Source organism: Enhydra lutris, unplaced genomic scaffold (genome assembly GCF_002288905.1).
Source record: "Enhydra lutris kenyoni isolate GAN:26980312 unplaced genomic scaffold, ASM228890v2 scaffoldscaffold29, whole genome shotgun sequence".
In the NCBI taxonomy this organism is placed as follows: domain Eukaryota; kingdom Metazoa; phylum Chordata; class Mammalia; order Carnivora; family Mustelidae; genus Enhydra; species Enhydra lutris.
The window spans coordinates 22644917-22661186 of NW_019154113.1; the positions used below are offsets into that span (position 1 = coordinate 22644917).

Consider the following 16270-nt stretch of genomic DNA (forward strand, 5'->3'; position numbering starts at 1 on the left):
CGGCAGGTGGCTGTGACCAGGTCCTGCAGACGAGCTCAGACGAAAGCTCGGTGGCTTCTGATGGCGGCTACGGAAATTTGCTCCCTGACCTGCAGCTAGACCTAGAGCTCTGTTCTAGAGCAGCCTGATGGATGGGGAGAATAGCGTCTCCCCAACCAGAAAAACTTTGCTTGAATTTTGCTTGGATGTTCAAAGTCACATCACTCTCTTGCAGACCTGGAAGAGGACATGGAGCCTGCCTCAGCCACAGGACCCCAAACAAGACCAGGGGATCCTAGAAGAGAGCGGTGGCTTCCCCTCCCTGACAATATCTAAGGCTGGGCTGGAGCGGGGAGCCTGCAGTTTACTGATAACACTCCTAGGCCCGTTTCTGCTGCGGGGCAGGGCAGGCCACAGCCCAGGTGGCTGGGAGACCTGTGACTGCAGCCTCCCAGGCAAGGCCCAGCTCCAGTGCCAACCCCCACTCTCAAGTGCACATCGCTGGGCCCACCTTAGTAGTTTTTTTTTTTTTTTAAAGATTTTATTTATTTATTTGACAGACATCACAAGCAGGCAGAGAGGCAGGCAAAGAGAGAGAGGAGGAAGCAGGCTCCCTGCTGAGCAGAGAGCCCGATGCGGGGCTCGATCCCAGGACCCTGGGACCATGACCTGAGCTGAAGGCAGAGGCTTTAACCCACTGAGCCACCCAGGCGCCCCCAACTTAGTGGTTCTGGTTTCCCCCCAGCAGGACAGGAGGGGCTGCTGCCCACTCTTGGGAGACCTGGACACGTGTCTACTCACCCCTGAAGTGCGTCACTGCCCACGCGCGCCCGACATCACTGCTTACCTGTGGGGGACTGGGGGGAATCCCACGTGTGAGCGGGGAGGCCCTGGTCCACAGCTGGGGCAGGCAGAGCACCACAGACCGATACTGGAAGGGCTTACGCTCCTGCCAGCCTTGAAGATGACCCCGGGGGGTGCCAGCAGCGGCAGGGCCCCGGGAACCAGGGTCCCGCCATGGCCGCGGACCCCCGCCCACCCTCAGCCCCTCAAGGGTGCAGCCATGCGCTGCAGGCCTCCCACGCCCGGGGCCGTCACCGCACCGAGGGCGGCCACACCCCTCGGGCGCGGCCTGGCGCTGGCGCGGAGCGCAGGACTCAGCGGGCCCAGTCCCACCCCTCCGGGCAGGGTTTCCGCCAGCGCGACCCCTCGAGCCGACCTGTCCTCGGGCCAGGGGGCCCCAGGGACCCACGGAAGGGCAAGGCGGCGGACCCTGGGCAGCGGGACGGTCGTCGGAGGGCGGCATCCGCGCCGAAGCCCCTTTCCCAGCTCCCACGACATGGCCCGGGGCGGCGGTCAGAGCTGGAGTTCGGGGGAGTCTGACCGGCAGCCGGAGGAGCGCGCGGCAGAGGAGACCGGGTGAGCCGACGGGGTCGCATCAGGCCCCGCGTCAGGGGCGGGGGGCAGGGACAGGTCCCGGATCGGGGGCCAGGCAGGTCGGGGTTTGGGGTCTGCAGCCAGGCGCGTCGCCGTCGCGGGTCTGGGGTCGGGGGTCCGGGGTCTAGGGCTCTTGGGGTCGGGGGTCCGCAGCCAGGCGCGTCGCCGTCGCCGTCGCGGGTCCGGGGTCGGGGGTCCGCAGCCAGGCGAGCCGGCCGTCGGGGTCGGGAGTCCAGGGTGTCTGGGTGGGGCTCTGAGGGTCGGGGTCCGGGGCTCGGGATCAGGGGTCCGGGGTCAGGGTCTGGGGGTCGGGGGTCCGCAGCCAGGCGCGTCGCCGTCGCAGGTCGGGGGTCTGGGTCTAGAGCTCTGGCGGGCTGGGGTCCGCACCCAGGCGAGTCGGCCGTCGGGGTCCGGGGTGGGGGTCGGGGTCTGGGGGGCGGGGGTCCGCACCCAGGCGAGCCGGCCGTTGGGGTCCAGGGTAGGGGGTCCGGTGTCGGGGGTCGGGGGTCCGCAGCCAGGCGCGTCACCGTCGCGGGTCGGGGGTCCGGGGTCTAGGGCTCTGGCGGGCGGGGGTCCGCAGCCAGGCGAGCCGGCCGTCGGGGTCCGGGGTAGGGGGTCGGGGTCTGGGGGGCAGGGGTCCGCAGCCAGGCGAGCCGGCCGTCGGGGTAGGGGGTCGGGGTCCGGGGGACGGGGTTCCGCAGCCAGGCGCGTCGCCGTCGGGGGTCCGGGGTCCGGGGTCCGGGGTCCGGGGTCGGGGGTTCCGGTGCCCGCCGCGCCCCCGCCGCCCCGCCCGCCGCCAGCCCGCGCGCCGCCGGAACCTCCGCGAAGGTTCTGGGCCTTTGTGGCGTCACCGTCTCCTCGCGGAACCTTCCGCCGGCGCCGAATAAAACCCGCGGCGGAGGAGCCGGAGGCCGAGTGCGGCGGCCCCGGGCGGCGGGCGGCGGGCGGCGGGAGCCCAGGGCGGCGGGAGCGGGAGCGGGAGCCGGAGCCGGAGCGGGACGCGCGGGCGGGCGGCGGGAGGTCCGGGGGGCGCTGACCGGCCTCGCCCGCCCCGCCCGCCCGCAGGGACAAGATGGTGAAGGAGACCCAGTACTATGACATCCTGGGGGTGAAGCCCAGCGCGTCCCCGGAGGAGATCAAGAAGGCCTACCGGAAGCTGGCGCTCAAGTTCCACCCGGACAAGAACCCGGATGAGGGCGAGAAGGTGCGGGGGTCGGGGGCCTGGGGTCGGGGCTGGGGGGGGCTGGTGGCGGGGGTCGCGGGCTTGGGGTCAGGGGCCTGGCGGCGGGGCTGGGGTCGCGGGGTTGGGGGCAGGCTGCGGGGGTTGGGAAACTCTGGTCGGGCAGTGGAGGGGCAGGGGTGGGGGGAATGGGGTTGAGGGAACGGGGTGTGGGGGCAGGTGGCCGGGCTGGGGTTGAGGGGCTGGTGCGGAGGGCAGGCAGCGGGGGTTGGGGGCCTGGAGTTGGGAGAATGAGGTTGGGGGCAGGCGGTGGGGGTCAGGGGGCTGGGGTCGCAGGACCTGGCAGTGGGGCTGGGGGGTCTGGGGCAGGTGTGAGGCTGGGGTTGCTAGGTTGGGGACAGGCAGTGGGAGTTGGGAGACTGGGGTCAGGGCCAGTGGAGGAACTGGGGCTGGGGACTAGAGTTGGGAGCTGGGGTCAGGGGCAGGCAGTGGGGCTGGGGTTGAGGAACTGGGGTGGGGGCAGGCAGCGGGGGTTGGGAGACTAAGGTCCATCCTGCTGGGATGGGGCTTGGGTCAGGGGACTGGGGTTGAGGGGCTGGGGTCCTGGGCTGGCAGCAGGGCTGTGGTTGGGGGACTGGGGTTGGATTCAGGTTCAGGACAGGTTCAGGACAGGTGGTGGGGGTCAGGGGGCTGGGGTGGGGGCAGGCCACGGGGTTGTGGCTGTTGTGGGCATTGGGGTGAGAGGGCAGATGGCGGGGGTGGGGGTGGGGGTTGAGGCTGCAACAAGCACTGGGAGCCCCGGAGCCCCCCACTCCTCCGTTGCCAGGGCAAGCCAGCATGCCACCCAATGTGTCCAGCTCCCCAGGGGAGTGTGGTTGGCACAGCCGCAGAGGGCAGCCCTGTAGGAGGGGCTACTGGCAACCCCAGGAAACGGAGGCAACACCAGAAGTTGTGCACTTGCCGGTGGGTGGAATGGTTTGTGTTTCTTCCTTGTTGGTGCATCAGCACCGGGAACCCCGTGGATTTGGCCTGTCTCCCACCTGGTCAAGGTCATGAGACACTGAATAATCTCATTTGTTAAGCGGGGATGGGAGATCTCTACCCTGACGCATCACTTTACAGGAATAGTCCAGGTTTTTTGTGACGAATGACCCAGAGTCGATCCTAAGGACCCGCAGCAGGGAATGCTGTGCGTGGTGGCGACCGGAATGAATTCCCTGTTTGGGAACAGCCGCCCTGCTCTGTCCCAGGAGGCCCGTTACCCACTGAGCAGGTGACTGGCAGGACCGCCTGCTGGTTCTTGGGAAGGCTGCTTAGGGGTTCCTCCTTCCACAGTTTGCCTCTTTCTTAGAAAAAACTGCGGTCTCAGGTGGCGTGGGGGAGGGTCTCCTGCGGTAGGGACAGCAGTGACCCCCAGCTGGCGGCCGAAGCCGCTGATCAGGCATCTAGAGGCGGGAGCCCCAGGATGCCACCGTGTGTGCCCGCTCCCATGCTGGCGGCTGGTGGTGGAGCTGGGAGGTTATATTTAGGCACATGTGCCGAGTGCGGCTGTCCCAAGTTTACCGTGCTTCCCGCAAGACCGTTGCTACTCACTCGCGTTCTCGTCTATATTTAGAGATCACTGTGGCTGTTTGAGGGCCTGGCTTCGTCTGTAGTGTGGGGAGTCACAGACGTGCTCGTGGCCTCACTGGAGCCTGTCGGGGAGAGCCACCTCTCGAGGGGCGGGCGGGGGGGAGCAGATCCAGGCTTCTCGGCGGACAGCTCGGAAGCTGGCTTTGGTCAGGGCTCGGAGCAGCGTCCAGGAGCATGCTCAAGGCTGTGTGTGTGCCCTTGGAGCAAGTCTGCTCGAAAACTTTCACTTGACCTCCACGATGTTCCCAGGGGTGCTGCCTGTGCGTCCCTCTCTCAGTAGACCGTCTGGTTTGCTCCAAGCTGGTACTCAGAGCCAGGCACCGAACGGGTGTCCCATGTGAGGCTTCTGCTGGCGGGCCTAGGGCGTGGGGGTCCTGTGATGTCCCCACCGCTCATGAACCTTCAGTTCTGTGGTCCCAGCAGGCTGAGCCCTGCCCTGAGCCCCTGGCCTCGTCCTCCTCCTGCCCTGGTGATAATTTTTGTGGGATTCCTGCAGCCACCCCCGCCCCCTGGCCCCCACACCCGCTCCCTGGCCTGCTATCCCGTGCAGGGGCTGGAAGGTGGTCGGGCTGGTGGAGGGAATCAGCACACCCCGTACAGACACGGTCTGGGACGGCAGTTGCCATGGAAGTGGGGTTGGAGATCAAAGGGGGTGAGGTTCCCTGAGGGGAGCCTCCTCATTCATTCACAGATCCCTGTTTTTGTCCTACTGTGTGCTGGGCTCGCGGTGTAGACATAGACATTGTCTTTCTCATGCAAGTCTGTGTGCGGGTCCTGTCTACCTTCTCTGTGTGGGAAGAACTGGTAGAACCTTTGTTGTTCCTCCTGAGTTTGTCGCTGTGTTGTTCATGTCTCTTCAAAAATAGATTAAGCCGGTCCTTTCACCCCGTGGGGAGGCGAGTGAGCCAGCCAGCGGGGATGGAGGGGGTGGCCTTGTTTTGTGCCCTGTTGTCCTGTGTTGCTAAGCATCGGGCAGCTGTGCTGGCCACCGGCCCCTCCTGGGGTGTGTGGGGCCCCTGTGGCGGCTTGTCCATGGGGCGCTCGGCCCCCCTTCGCAGGTCAGGGCTCTCCCCTTCCACACCTGGAGAGGAATTCGGGCTTTTGGCCAATTTCACTGTAGCTTTTCATTGGAATAATAGATTTTCAAGTTAAAAAAATCGTACAAGAGGAGCGCCTGGGTGGCTCAGTGGGTTAAGCCTCTGCTTTTGGTTCAGGTCATGATCTCAGGGTCCTGGGATCGAGCCTACATCAGGCTCTCCGCTCACTGGGGAGCCTGCTTCCCCTGCCTCTCCGCCTGCTGTGATCTCTCTCCCTCTCTCTGTCAGATAAGTAAATAAATAAATAAAATATTAAAAAATCACACAAGAGCGTAGCAGTACGAGAAGCACGAGCACGTAGAGGAGAGCCCGCCACACATGGCATCCTGCCTCCGTTCCCGAGCCGCTGCGCACGCGGCCTCCCGCGGGGTGATGGTGGTTTGCTTGCCAGCTCATGTCACACACACGCTTCCAACTTGTGACGTCATCCCGAAGTCCCGTTTGTCTAGCCGCGTGGTGTTCTCAGTCCTGCGACATGACCACAGTCAGGAGAGGTGAGCTGGTGAGAGCACTGAGCTCCAGCTGAGGGGGTGGGACGACCGGAACAGGGGGCTGGAGCCGCAGGGGTGCGGCGGGCCTGCTCGGGGTTGTGGGTGCCTGCACCCTGCCGGAGACATGGCCCATTGTTAACTGCCCAAGGGACAGGGCATTTCCGCTTCTTAGGTTGGTCATGGGGTGACTTTCAGGTGTTGGGAGGACTTGGAAGTGGTCCTTGTGAAAGTTCTCGGGCAGCGTATTCATCTGGTCCCTGACCGGCGGCCGGGCCCGGAAGGTCGGGGCTCCTGTGCCCCACGCCGCAGTCTTCCTGTCGTGGAGGGGGTAGGGGCGAGGGAGGCCTGCTGCTTTGCAGAAACAGAAACAAGGGAGCACAAGACATGGCTGCCTTGAGAGCAAGCCTGATGTCCCTCGAGGACTGGGTCTGTTAAATTAGCTCGTTATTTGTTAGTTGGTGCTTATTGTTGGTTAATTAGAGTGGATCTTGCTCAGCGATCTGAGGAAACCCAGCTTCTCTGTTTACTTCCATGTTCGGTTGCTTCTAGCACGTTCTCTTCGCTGGCTATGGAGCCGGCCGTGCTGTAGGCTGTTGACAGGGACCCCGTCTGACAGACTGGAGAGGACTCTGGAGGGCACCCTACGTCCTGTACTCATTTCTGAACTCCTGGCCTCAGGCCATTCATCAAACACGCAGACGTGGCTCTGGGTCCCGGGTCCGGCAGTGGATGTGGCTGAGCGTGTGCCCTGTGCTCTCGGACTGGCCGCTGTGGTGGGGGGCGGGGGGCTGTAGGGAGCGCAAGGCAGCAGCTGGCCGGGTGGCCCAGAGCGAGGCCTGGCTTGGACTCCAGGGCCACAGGCTGCCCCGAAGAGCTGGGGCAGTGGGCTGGGTGCCGGCCCGCTCTGGGTGCCGTGGGCTACACAGAGGCCGGCACGCGGACAGGTGCAGGCCACTGAGGAGCTCCGGCGCGGCCCCGGGTGCAAGTGGTGGCCTCTGGGGTGTGGGCGTGCCCTGTGGTGAGGACAGAGCGCAGATATTTCATAGTGTTCTAATTTTATTTAAAAAAAAAAATCCATGCCCCCCTGCCCTTTGGTTAAAAAAAAAAACAAACCTATGTACCCAGAGGAGCGTGGCAGTGAGCGCTGGCCCCCTCCCACCCCCACAAACGTAGCGGCGCCTGCTTCCCTCCCGGCCCTGATGCTCCCGCGCGGCTCCAGACGCACGGCCTGTGCGCGCCCACCTCGCCGGAGAGCTTGGACCCTGAGGAAAGACTCGCCTTTCTGCAGTTGCTCCGGGACCACTCGTGGTCCCCCCACCCCGACCTGCGGTCACACGTGCACTTGTTTGCTGGTCTGTCTTGCGGAGCGTCTTTCAGTCTGGGTCTTCTGATACTTTTGTTTACAGCCGGATCCCTGCTCCTGGGGGCAGGAGCGCGGTATCTTAGGGACTGGAGCAGAGAGTTTGCTGCCAGATGAGGTGTGAGGGGAGGGAAGCACGGTTTTGGCGCTGGCGGTACCTGAGATGGGGGGACCGGGCCGGGCCCGGAGGACGGGGTCACACGGTGTCTGCAGCTCGCGCGGACAGGTGCCCCCGAGGCGTCTGCCGCTGCGTCCTTGTGCGGATGGACTAGCGCACGGGGGGCTGGGGAGGCTGGCGGCTGGGAGCCGGGCCCTTGCTGGGCACCGGGTTACACCCAGCCTGACCTCACTGTCTTTGCTTCAAGCGGTGTGCAGGCGAGGCTGGGAGGAGCGACCACTCCCGGCAGGCCCCGTGGCTCCCCGCTCCTGAGCAGCCGGGTTCCAGAGGGAGCGTGGCCTGCTGGGGAGCGCGACTGTGTGCAGAACACCTCCGTCAGCGCCTCAGAGTCGTGGTCTGCCTAATGACTTGCACCTTCTCTCTCTCTCTCTACTTTCAAGTTCAAGCTCATATCCCAGGCTTATGAAGTGCTTTCAGACCCAAAGAAGAGAGACATTTATGACCAGGGCGGCGAGCAGGCCATCAAGGAAGGAGGCTCGGGCAGCCCCAGCTTCTCTTCGCCCATGGACATCTTCGACATGTTCTTCGGGGGCGGGGGACGGATGGCTCGAGAGAGGAGAGGTGAGTGCCTTTTAAGGACACTAACCAAGTTTCATAGTTTTCAAATGCTACCGGTCATGGGAATCGGGGCAGGTCATGCCTTAAAAGGGATCATTACCCTTAAATAGCTCCCCCCACCCCCCCAGTGTCCAGACTGCCCCCAGCCTCTTCGCACCTGGACACGTGCCTGACACCTGCGGACACTACCCAACAGGGAGCCCGTGGGTGTGAGTGGGGAGGGGGAAGGACATTCCTTTTGCTGTCTGCGTCTCGCTCATGGGGTTCAGGCCATGGGGTGTCCTACAGGACATCGCAGCACCTCCTGTCCTTGCCCCCCGACCCGGTCCGTGCGCTCTATTTCCGGCCGACGCTCTGTGGGCTGTCTCACTTTGTCAGGCTGCTCGGGCCCCGCCCCCCCGCAGGTGCACAGGTGCGAACAGGTCGGTAAGAGCCTGCCCGCCTCGCGCTCTGCTGTGTGTCATGGTTCACGGCTTCATCCCCAGGAGGTGAACGGGGGCCCCAGCCTGCTGTGCTGTGGGCTGTGCTTTTCTACCTCTTCCCTCTTGCCAGGCCACGCGCTGCCGCCACTGGCTGTTAGCCATGGTCCCCAGTTGCCCCTTTCTGTCCAGTTGACTGTGGATACTCTGCTTTGAGTCCAGATAGCCTAGCTTACTGAGCTCCTGCGTAAAATGAGGAATGAGCTCCGCCAGGGGTTTACGAAGGGTGGGTTGCCACAGCAAGAGGCCCTGGAGGGATAAGGTGGTATCTGTTTCACGTTACAATCGACTTCGAGCTTCAGAAGCTTGGCCACCCGCTCTCAAACACAGGATGCTTAGAGTCCCGAGTCCGTCAGGAAGAGCCCTGGCGCCACGTCAGGGCTGCTGGCTCGTGTACTTGACAACGGACACGATGGAAAGTGCGGGCCCCTCCTGCCTAGCGCTCTCCCTGTCTCATGGTGAATAGCTCCCGTGTCCATGTTGCCAGCCAGTGAACAGGGACAGTGTGTCTCCACGACCGAGGGAGCTCCGAGGGAGCCCCTGGGAGCCGTCGACCGTCCGACCCTGGCCTGGCCCTGGGTGGACAGACTCCCTCCCCAAAGACGCGGGGCCCACAGATAAGAGTTCAGCAGAGGAGAGAGTTCCCACTTGGCCACAGATTACAGAAGGGCTCAAAGAGGAAAGAGCAGACAGCCCGGGGAGGAGTTTCAGTTAAAGGTGTGCAGACAGCGTTCATGCCCTCCTCAGGGAGGGGAGGAAGGGCTCCTTCGTGGGGCACTGGCCTCAGGTTTGTTTTTAGGAAATAAAGATGGAAGGTCTTTTGGTTGATGTCTGTAAACGATTGAGGGATTGGCTCTTAGCTACAAAGGGTGTTCGTTCTCATGGCTGGCTGGGGTGGGGGGGTGTGGCCGATGCACCCTGTCCCGAGGGAGGGGAGTGAGCGCCCCGCACGGCTCTGCAGCCGGAGCTCATGGCAGCTGCGTCTCCTGCCGTGGTACTCATTGCTCTGTTCCTGCTCTCCCCCTAAGGCAAGAACGTTGTCCATCAGCTGTCTGTAACTCTCGAAGATTTGTATAATGGAGTCACAAAGAAGTTGGCCCTCCAGAAAAACGTAATTTGTGAGAAATGTGAAGGTAAATGGGAATGTTTGAATGAGTCCCACGGTTGTGATCCCTTAGACCTGGAAACAGTTCTGATTGTTCCATAATGTGGAGAAAAGTCATTTTTTTGTCTTTTCAAATCTAAGGGTCCAACAGACTGCAAACCGGTGGCCTAAGGGCCAGGTCTGTTTTATTGCGCCATGTATGTTCTTTATTCGGACTGACGTTTATTTAACATGTAGATCATTATTTTAAACACGTAAAAGTGCAGAGGGCTCACCCCACTTAGGGGTCAGCAAACCTGTCCTGTGACAGGGTTGGGCAGGAAGTGCTTCAGGTCCCCAGTAGCGTGGGCAGAAACGGGCAGAGCACCCTGTGACCCAGGGACGGTGGCTGTGGTTTACAGCCCCTTGACTCACACGTAAATTTAATGAACACAATTTTTAAAAACAAGGATTTTTTAAAAAATATTTTATCTATTTATTTGGCAGAGATCACAAGCAGGCAGAGAGGCAGGCAGAGAGAGAGGAGGAAGCAGGCTCCCTGCTGAGCAGAGAGCCCAATGCAGGGCTCGATCCCAGGACCCTGAGATTGTGACCTGAGCTGAAGGCAGAGGCTTTTAACCCACTGAGCCACCCAGGTGCCCCCAAAACTGGGATTTTTAAAGAAAAGTCGTATTGGTGACCTCAGATGCAAATGGTCTTGAGCTGGCCGAGTGGGGCTGCTGCCCTCCAGTCTCTCAGCCCAGCCCCCTTGGCCACCGGGAGGCCCAGCTCGTGAAACTCACGTAATGAACGTGGCCGGCTCGGCCAAAGCCGTGGATACTCACAGTCATGTGTTAATGTCTGGAATGTCTGCATGTTCCTTGCTGGGTTAGAATCCTCCAGACTATATACTGCCGACCAAGACTGTAGACAGAGTTCCAACCCCGGTGTCCCGTGTAAGGGCTGCTGACCGCCCTTGTTGGCAGGGGCACGGGCCGCGTGTGGAGGAACCCGGCTCTCAGTCCCGTGTCCCCCGCAGGCGTCGGTGGGAAGAAGGGGTCTGTGGAGAAGTGCCCCTTGTGCAAGGGCCGCGGCATGCAGATTCACATCCAGCAGATCGGGCCAGGCATGGTGCAGCAGATCCAGACCGTGTGCATCGAGTGCAAGGGCCAGGGCGAGCGCATCAGCCCCAAGGACCGCTGCGACAGCTGCAGTGGCTCCAAGGTGATCCGCGAGAAGAAGATTATCGAGGTGCACGTGGAGAAAGGTGAGGCCGCACAGCTAGGCGCTCCCCCCGCTCGGTGTGCTGCTGGTGGCTGACCGTGGGGCGCACAGGTCAGGCGTCTGGGACCTGGAGCGCAGCGCCGCAGACGCTGGTCCCGCCACCCCGCCCTCCCGGCTTCACTGCAGTGCCGGTCACCAGCCAGTCTGTATGCTGTAGCTGGCTTCTTCCAGGTCAAAACAACCCCTTTTGAAGGTTTTCATGTGCTCTGAAAGGTGCTTGACCTTGAGTTTGGTTAACTACCCTCCCCTTCTCAAACCATTCCCTTGGAATCATTCGTGACCGTCTTGGCCGATTGCTGGCCAGAGGGCTCCTTCCTGCACCTAGTCGCCCCACTGCCCAGATGCTCCCAGGTATGCCCCCCACATCTCCGTGCGCCTTTCACCGTCATTGTACGGCTTTTCTTGTGGTCAGCTGCTCTCCAGGTACTTTCGCGTTACTCTGTGAGCTCCTAATCCGGTGAATATGAACTAATGAGAGATGAGACCAAAGTGTACAAATTAACACCAGGAGGGTGTTTTTCCAGGACTTCTGCTGAAGCACGTGACTGTGCGTGCCCCCAGAGCCAGGCCCCGGGGCGCAGCAGGAAGTGGATGGTGACCCGGGCGCGCGGTGGTGGGTGTGCGGGGGGAGGCGTGGCGATCCCAGCCACTGCTCGGATGCTCGTGCCCACGAGCTCAGGAGGTCTGATGAGTCAAAGTCCCCAACGGGCTGTGTGCCATCTTCAGAGCTTTGTAGAGTGCATGGTTTTTTAAGAGAAATGCTAATCAGAAAGGACGATGTCTCACAGGTATGAAAGATGGGCAAAAGATTCTGTTTCATGGAGAAGGAGACCAGGAGCCTGAGCTGGAGCCTGGCGATGTCATAATTGTGCTTGATCAGAAGGATCATAGTGTCTTTCAGAGGCGCGGCCACGACTTGATCATGAAAATGAAAATTCAGCTTTCTGAAGCCCTCTGTGGCTTCAAGAAGACGCTAAAAACGCTGGATGATCGAATCCTCATGATCACGTCCAAGTCGGGTAAGGTTTCAGAGGCGCGTCTCTGAGTGCTGGGCTGGGTGGGTGCGTCTGGGACGCTGCTGGCCGCTAGCCCCGCTTCACCCCTGATGTCAGCACCATGTCCTTTGCTCTCAAGTTTAGGGTCACTGCTAATGACTGGAGAACTTTATGAGCTCTTTAAATATGCTCCTAGAAAGTATTCCAAGTCGGGGGGAGGGCCCCCAGCAGGAATCTTGGGGCCAAGCCCCATACCTCAAGCTTTAAAAACTTGGTGTGGGAAGCAGATGGCGGTGGACTGTCCTGCGCGCGCCCCTCCAGCTTCTGTGCTGTGGCACATGGGAGACACCGTCCGGTCCAGTTTTCCTGAGAAGACCTTGCCCGTCATCTTGGCCTTGGCTGCTCACACACACAGGCCTGGGGGGCAGCACCGAGGACTGCCAGTGTCCTCCAGGGCGCGTGCACCCAGCACACACGAAGCCGCCTCTGGCAACACGGAGGCCGCTCGTGTGTCAGAGTGCGTCTGGGTGGGGGTGGTGCTGGCTGACACTCTGGCCACGAGTGGAGCTTCTCTGGTCCCCTTGCCACGCCCACGCCCTCCCTGCCAGGTCAGGGAATAGCTTGCAGCGGCCTCCGTTGGGGCTGGGTGGGTCGTGACCTGCCTGTCCCCGCGTGGCCGTGGCTGGTGCCAGGTGCGCAGACCGTAGAGGGGCCCGGCCTCCGTGTGCTTGCTTCCTTCCCATTGGCCTCGTTCGGTTTTTCTGCTGCTTCCTTCTGCACTGTTTTCTCCTTTTCTGTACGTAAAAGGGTATGGATTCTATATCCAAGCCTCGATCAGAGTTTTTTCTTTTTTAAAAAAACTTTTTATTTGGAAACTTCAAACTCACAGAAAGTTGTAAAAATAAACAGTACCAAGGTCACTCCCTCCTGTCGACTGAAGCCCATTTGGGCACTGTGCTGTAAGGCAATGCCCGTGTGAAGCCGCAAGCCGCGGCCCCCCCGGGGCCCTAGTCCCCCCTGCTCGAAGGGAGAAGGTCGCAAGCAGGTGTGGGTTCAGGGTCTGCTTGTGTGGCCCCAGGCCTGACTGTGGCACCGAGGGTGTGACAGGCCAGCGTCCGCAGGGAGTCGTGGGAAGCCTCACGGTCGCAGGGCTCCCGGCGTCCCACTGCGCACGGGCAGTACCCTGCTGGTGGCCTGGGGCAGAGGAGAGACGCTGTTCCTAGCGTGGTGACGGGAGGGGCCGGGGCTTGGGAGAACCTTCTGCCGGAGACCTCTCTTGTCCGTCTTGCTCGCTGACGCTGCTCCGTGTCCTGTCCTCCCGCACCGTCTTGTAGCTGCGCCTTACTTCTCGTCCCTTCGCTGCTGCTGTCTCCTCTTTCTGCTGTCAAGGCACAGAGACTCGGGAAGGGTGGGGAAGGTGCCCTGGCAGCCGACAGGGACGGGGGGGGGGGGGGGGGCGCCCCCCCGGGGGGCGCCGCCCCCCCCCGGGGGGGGGGCAGGGGGGGGGGGGGGGGGGGGGGGGCGCCTTCCGCAGGTGGCTTCCTGGCCCCGTCAGTCAGAGGCAGGAGCGTGAGGGGTAGGAGCGGAGACAGAACTTTCTAGCACACAGGACCACTGAAGGACCTGCGGCTGAAGGCCCCGCGCCCCCTGCATGCCCCCGGAGAAGGTCCTCGGTGCCTCTCCCTTGCCGAGTCCGCGGTGGGGAGCAGGCTGCCCCACAATCAGCGTTTGGCAGCCCCTCCCCCACTCCTCTGCAGGTTCACGCCCTTGTCTGTGTCGTCACTGCCGGGCTGAACAGCTTATCTCCAGGGGGACTCTTGGGCCCTTTCTTTCTGTTGGGGGAGATGGGATTTTCAGATGTGCAGCTCTGCAGTCCTGGGGCCTGAACCCTGTGGTGCCTTTTGAAAGTTGTCGCGGCAGACCCCACCGTGGGCTGGACCGCCTCCAGCCCCGACCCCAGGGTTCTGGTTCCTGGTTGGCTTTTCACACTCGTTCACCTTGCGCTGGAGGGGCCGGGCGCCAACCCGGCGTGTCCCCACCCCCAGCCCGGGCAGGGCCTTCCCGCTCCTGACTGAGCCTTCTCTGCGGCAGGCGAGGTGATCCGGCACGGGGACCTGAGGTGTGTGCGCAACGAAGGGATGCCCGTCTACAAAGCGGCCCCGGAGAAGGGGACCCTGATCATCCAGTTCCTCGTAAGTTCCCGAGTGTGGCCGCCGCGGGCGGGGTCCGGGCGGGCCTCCGCGCCAGGGCCGCCGCCACAGCTCGCTCCTCGCCCCCGCAGGTCGTCTTTCCCGAGAAACACTGGCTGCCTCAGGACAAGCTCCCGCAGCTGGAGGCCCTGCTGCCCCCAAGGCAGAAGGTGAGGGTCACGGACGATATGGACCAGGTGGAGCTGAAGGAGTTCAGCCCCGGCGAGCAGAACTGGCGGCAGCAGCGGGAGGCCTACGAGGAGGACGATGACGGGCCGCGGGCCGGGGTGCAGTGCCAGACGGCGTGAGCGGCCGCGCGAGCACCCTGAGTGTAACGTTGGCACAATGAAAATGGCATCGCCTCACGGCCTCGTGTCTGGGGTGTCCTGTGTATGTGTTCACCTTCTCAGGTGCTGAGTGTCTTCTTGGTTTTTCTTTTGTTTTCCTTTGGTTGTCACTTAAGTTATAGCTTAATTTATATTGAAATGTTTCAAGTGTGACTCCCAGTCTGCACACGGATCTGCTTATTCACGTTTTCAGGACACTTCTGAGATGCCAGGGACGGCACTGACACTTGCTCCTGGGGGCTCTGCTGTGTCCTGTCCGCCAGGGCAGCCCCCAGCAGGGCCCTGGGCAGTGCCCCAGGCGCGGCTTCCCTGCCCTGCCCCAGGGCTGCTGCGTCTAGATTCTAGACGATCCTGCTCCAGAACAGAAGCACGTCTGTGGCCTGCGCTCAGCCCCGGGGCCTGGTTCACAGGGCGAGGGCTGCGGGGCCACCAGCCTTGCTGCTGCTCTGGGGCTGCAGTGGGTGTGTGATCATCTCTCTCGGAAATTTCTGGAAGCTTCCTGGTACCTTGTGAGGACACACCAGGCTGACATAACTGTTTGCTGGGGCCCTGCACCTTGTTTGTGGTCGTGAGGACTTCCTACCGGCAGCCTCTGCAGTGCTCTCCCACCTGAGTGCTTACCGTGAAGAAAAGGACACTCCCACACACCCTGCAGCCTCGGCAGTGGCCACGGGAGCAGCAGCCCAGGCTGGGAAGGCACAGACGTCCGTCCGCACCCCCTCCGAGGTTGTTCCTCTGGCTGCGCGGCCACGGGACACGGCTTCCTGCTCGGGCAGGGCTCTGTTGTGCATGGTGGCGTGGGCCGCCTGCCCCGACGGACTGTCCTCACTGCTTCACTCCCAGCAGGCGGCCACAGCTCACGTGGAGTTGCTGCAGCCCCAGCCATCACCGGTCCCTTCCCTCCCATGGCCGTTGGGGTCAGAAAATGCTTTAGATGTGGCTGGGTGAGGGCAGAAGCCGCTCGCGCACCAGACCGCCTGCCCCTGGTTCTGGAGAAGCAGAGTCTGACGCCAGGGGCCGCCGCAGGGGGGTGGAGGGTCCATCAGGCCCACGCAGTTGGGCTGAGCTGGCTCGTGTGGAGGGGACCAGGCTCCAGCAGGACCGGGTGGGTGGGTGCCACTTGCTCAGAATGGTCCCTGCTTTGACCATCGATCAGGACAGACCTTAAAGCTACTCTTCCAACCGAGCCCGTGTGAAAACCCGTCCACAAATGGACCACAACTCCCTGGTCTTCCCCACCAAGCGACTGCTGGGGGGCGGAACTACGTTCGGCTCCCGATCCCCGGTCGTGGGGATGGGATCTGGAGGGTGTCGCCTAAAACTCACCCCCCCTGTACACCCATCACTGCAAAATTAAACCTGAGCTGGGATGAGAGACAAGTGGCTTTGGCTGTTTATGTTTTCGGGAGCTCCCCCACGGGTGTTAACGGGCCAGCCTGCCTCGCACCAGCGGACGGGAGCTCGGACCCGAGGTGGGGCGAGTGCCGATGCTGGGCGGGGGAAGCGTCCACGGCTGTGCTTACAGGAGGGCGGCCAAGGAGCAGGAGAGGGGCACGGGCTTCATCTGGAGGGTGATGGGACTGGGGGACAAGCATGCAATCTCACAGGCATATGAAGTCATTAATAAGCAATCATCTTCAGAGTGAGCCATTTTCACACGGGCCCCGCTGAAGGGGCACCGGTCTCTGGCGTGCTGGAGGCGGGGCCGGAGCCTGAGGACATCGCAGAGGCAGTAGGGTCCACCACAGGCCACAGCCCTCTGTGCAGCCATCAGGTGCACAGTGTGGTAGGTGACGTGCTCAGGCTCTCAGTAGATGCCCAGACAGGCAGGACTCCAGAGCATCCCTAGTGGGGCAAACCCCCGTTCCCTTCAGGACCCCACTCTGAGACCGGCAGTGTGTGGGGCTCAACCCTCTGGAGAGCAAGCCTGGGCTTCTTGGCTGGGAGGGCCGGTGAGCGCCGGATCCCGCCATCTCTGGG

At 62.4% G+C, this 16270-nt stretch overlaps 1 protein-coding gene across 2 annotated transcripts; it reads left to right on the forward strand.

Moving 5' to 3' along the window:
• Positions 1 to 1087: 1087 nt before the first annotated feature.
• Positions 1088 to 16264, forward strand: LOC111152672 (DnaJ heat shock protein family (Hsp40) member A4). 2 transcript variants are annotated; one of them, XM_022511229.1, is made up of 8 exons: positions 1088 to 1398; positions 2482 to 2620; positions 7735 to 7915; positions 9420 to 9524; positions 10515 to 10742; positions 11548 to 11778; positions 13846 to 13946; positions 14036 to 16264. In XM_022511229.1, the coding sequence occupies exons 1-8, from the start codon at positions 1319 to 1321 to the stop codon at positions 14249 to 14251; spliced, it is 1281 nt and encodes a 426-aa protein (XP_022366937.1). In that variant the 5' UTR covers positions 1088 to 1318; the 3' UTR covers positions 14252 to 16264. The 2 variants fall into 2 exon arrangements, with proteins under 2 accessions (XP_022366937.1, XP_022366938.1); XM_022511230.1 differs by lacking the exons at positions 1088 to 1398; positions 2482 to 2620 and adding an exon at positions 5578 to 5819.
• The last annotated feature ends 6 nt before the right edge of the window (positions 16265 to 16270 follow it).

Bases quoted from the DNA above. Each gene is read 5' to 3' on its own strand.
- LOC111152672 (XM_022511229.1), top strand. From the start codon at position 1,319: ATGGCCCGGGGCGGCGGTCAGAGCTGGAGTTCGGGGGAGTCTGACCGG. The intron at 1,399-2,481 runs GTGAGCCGACGG...GCCCGCCCGCAG, and splicing joins CGCGCGGCAGAGGAGACCGG to GGACAAGATGGTGAAGGAGA. The intron at 10,743-11,547 runs GTGAGGCCGCAC...GATGTCTCACAG, and splicing joins CGAGGTGCACGTGGAGAAAG to GTATGAAAGATGGGCAAAAG.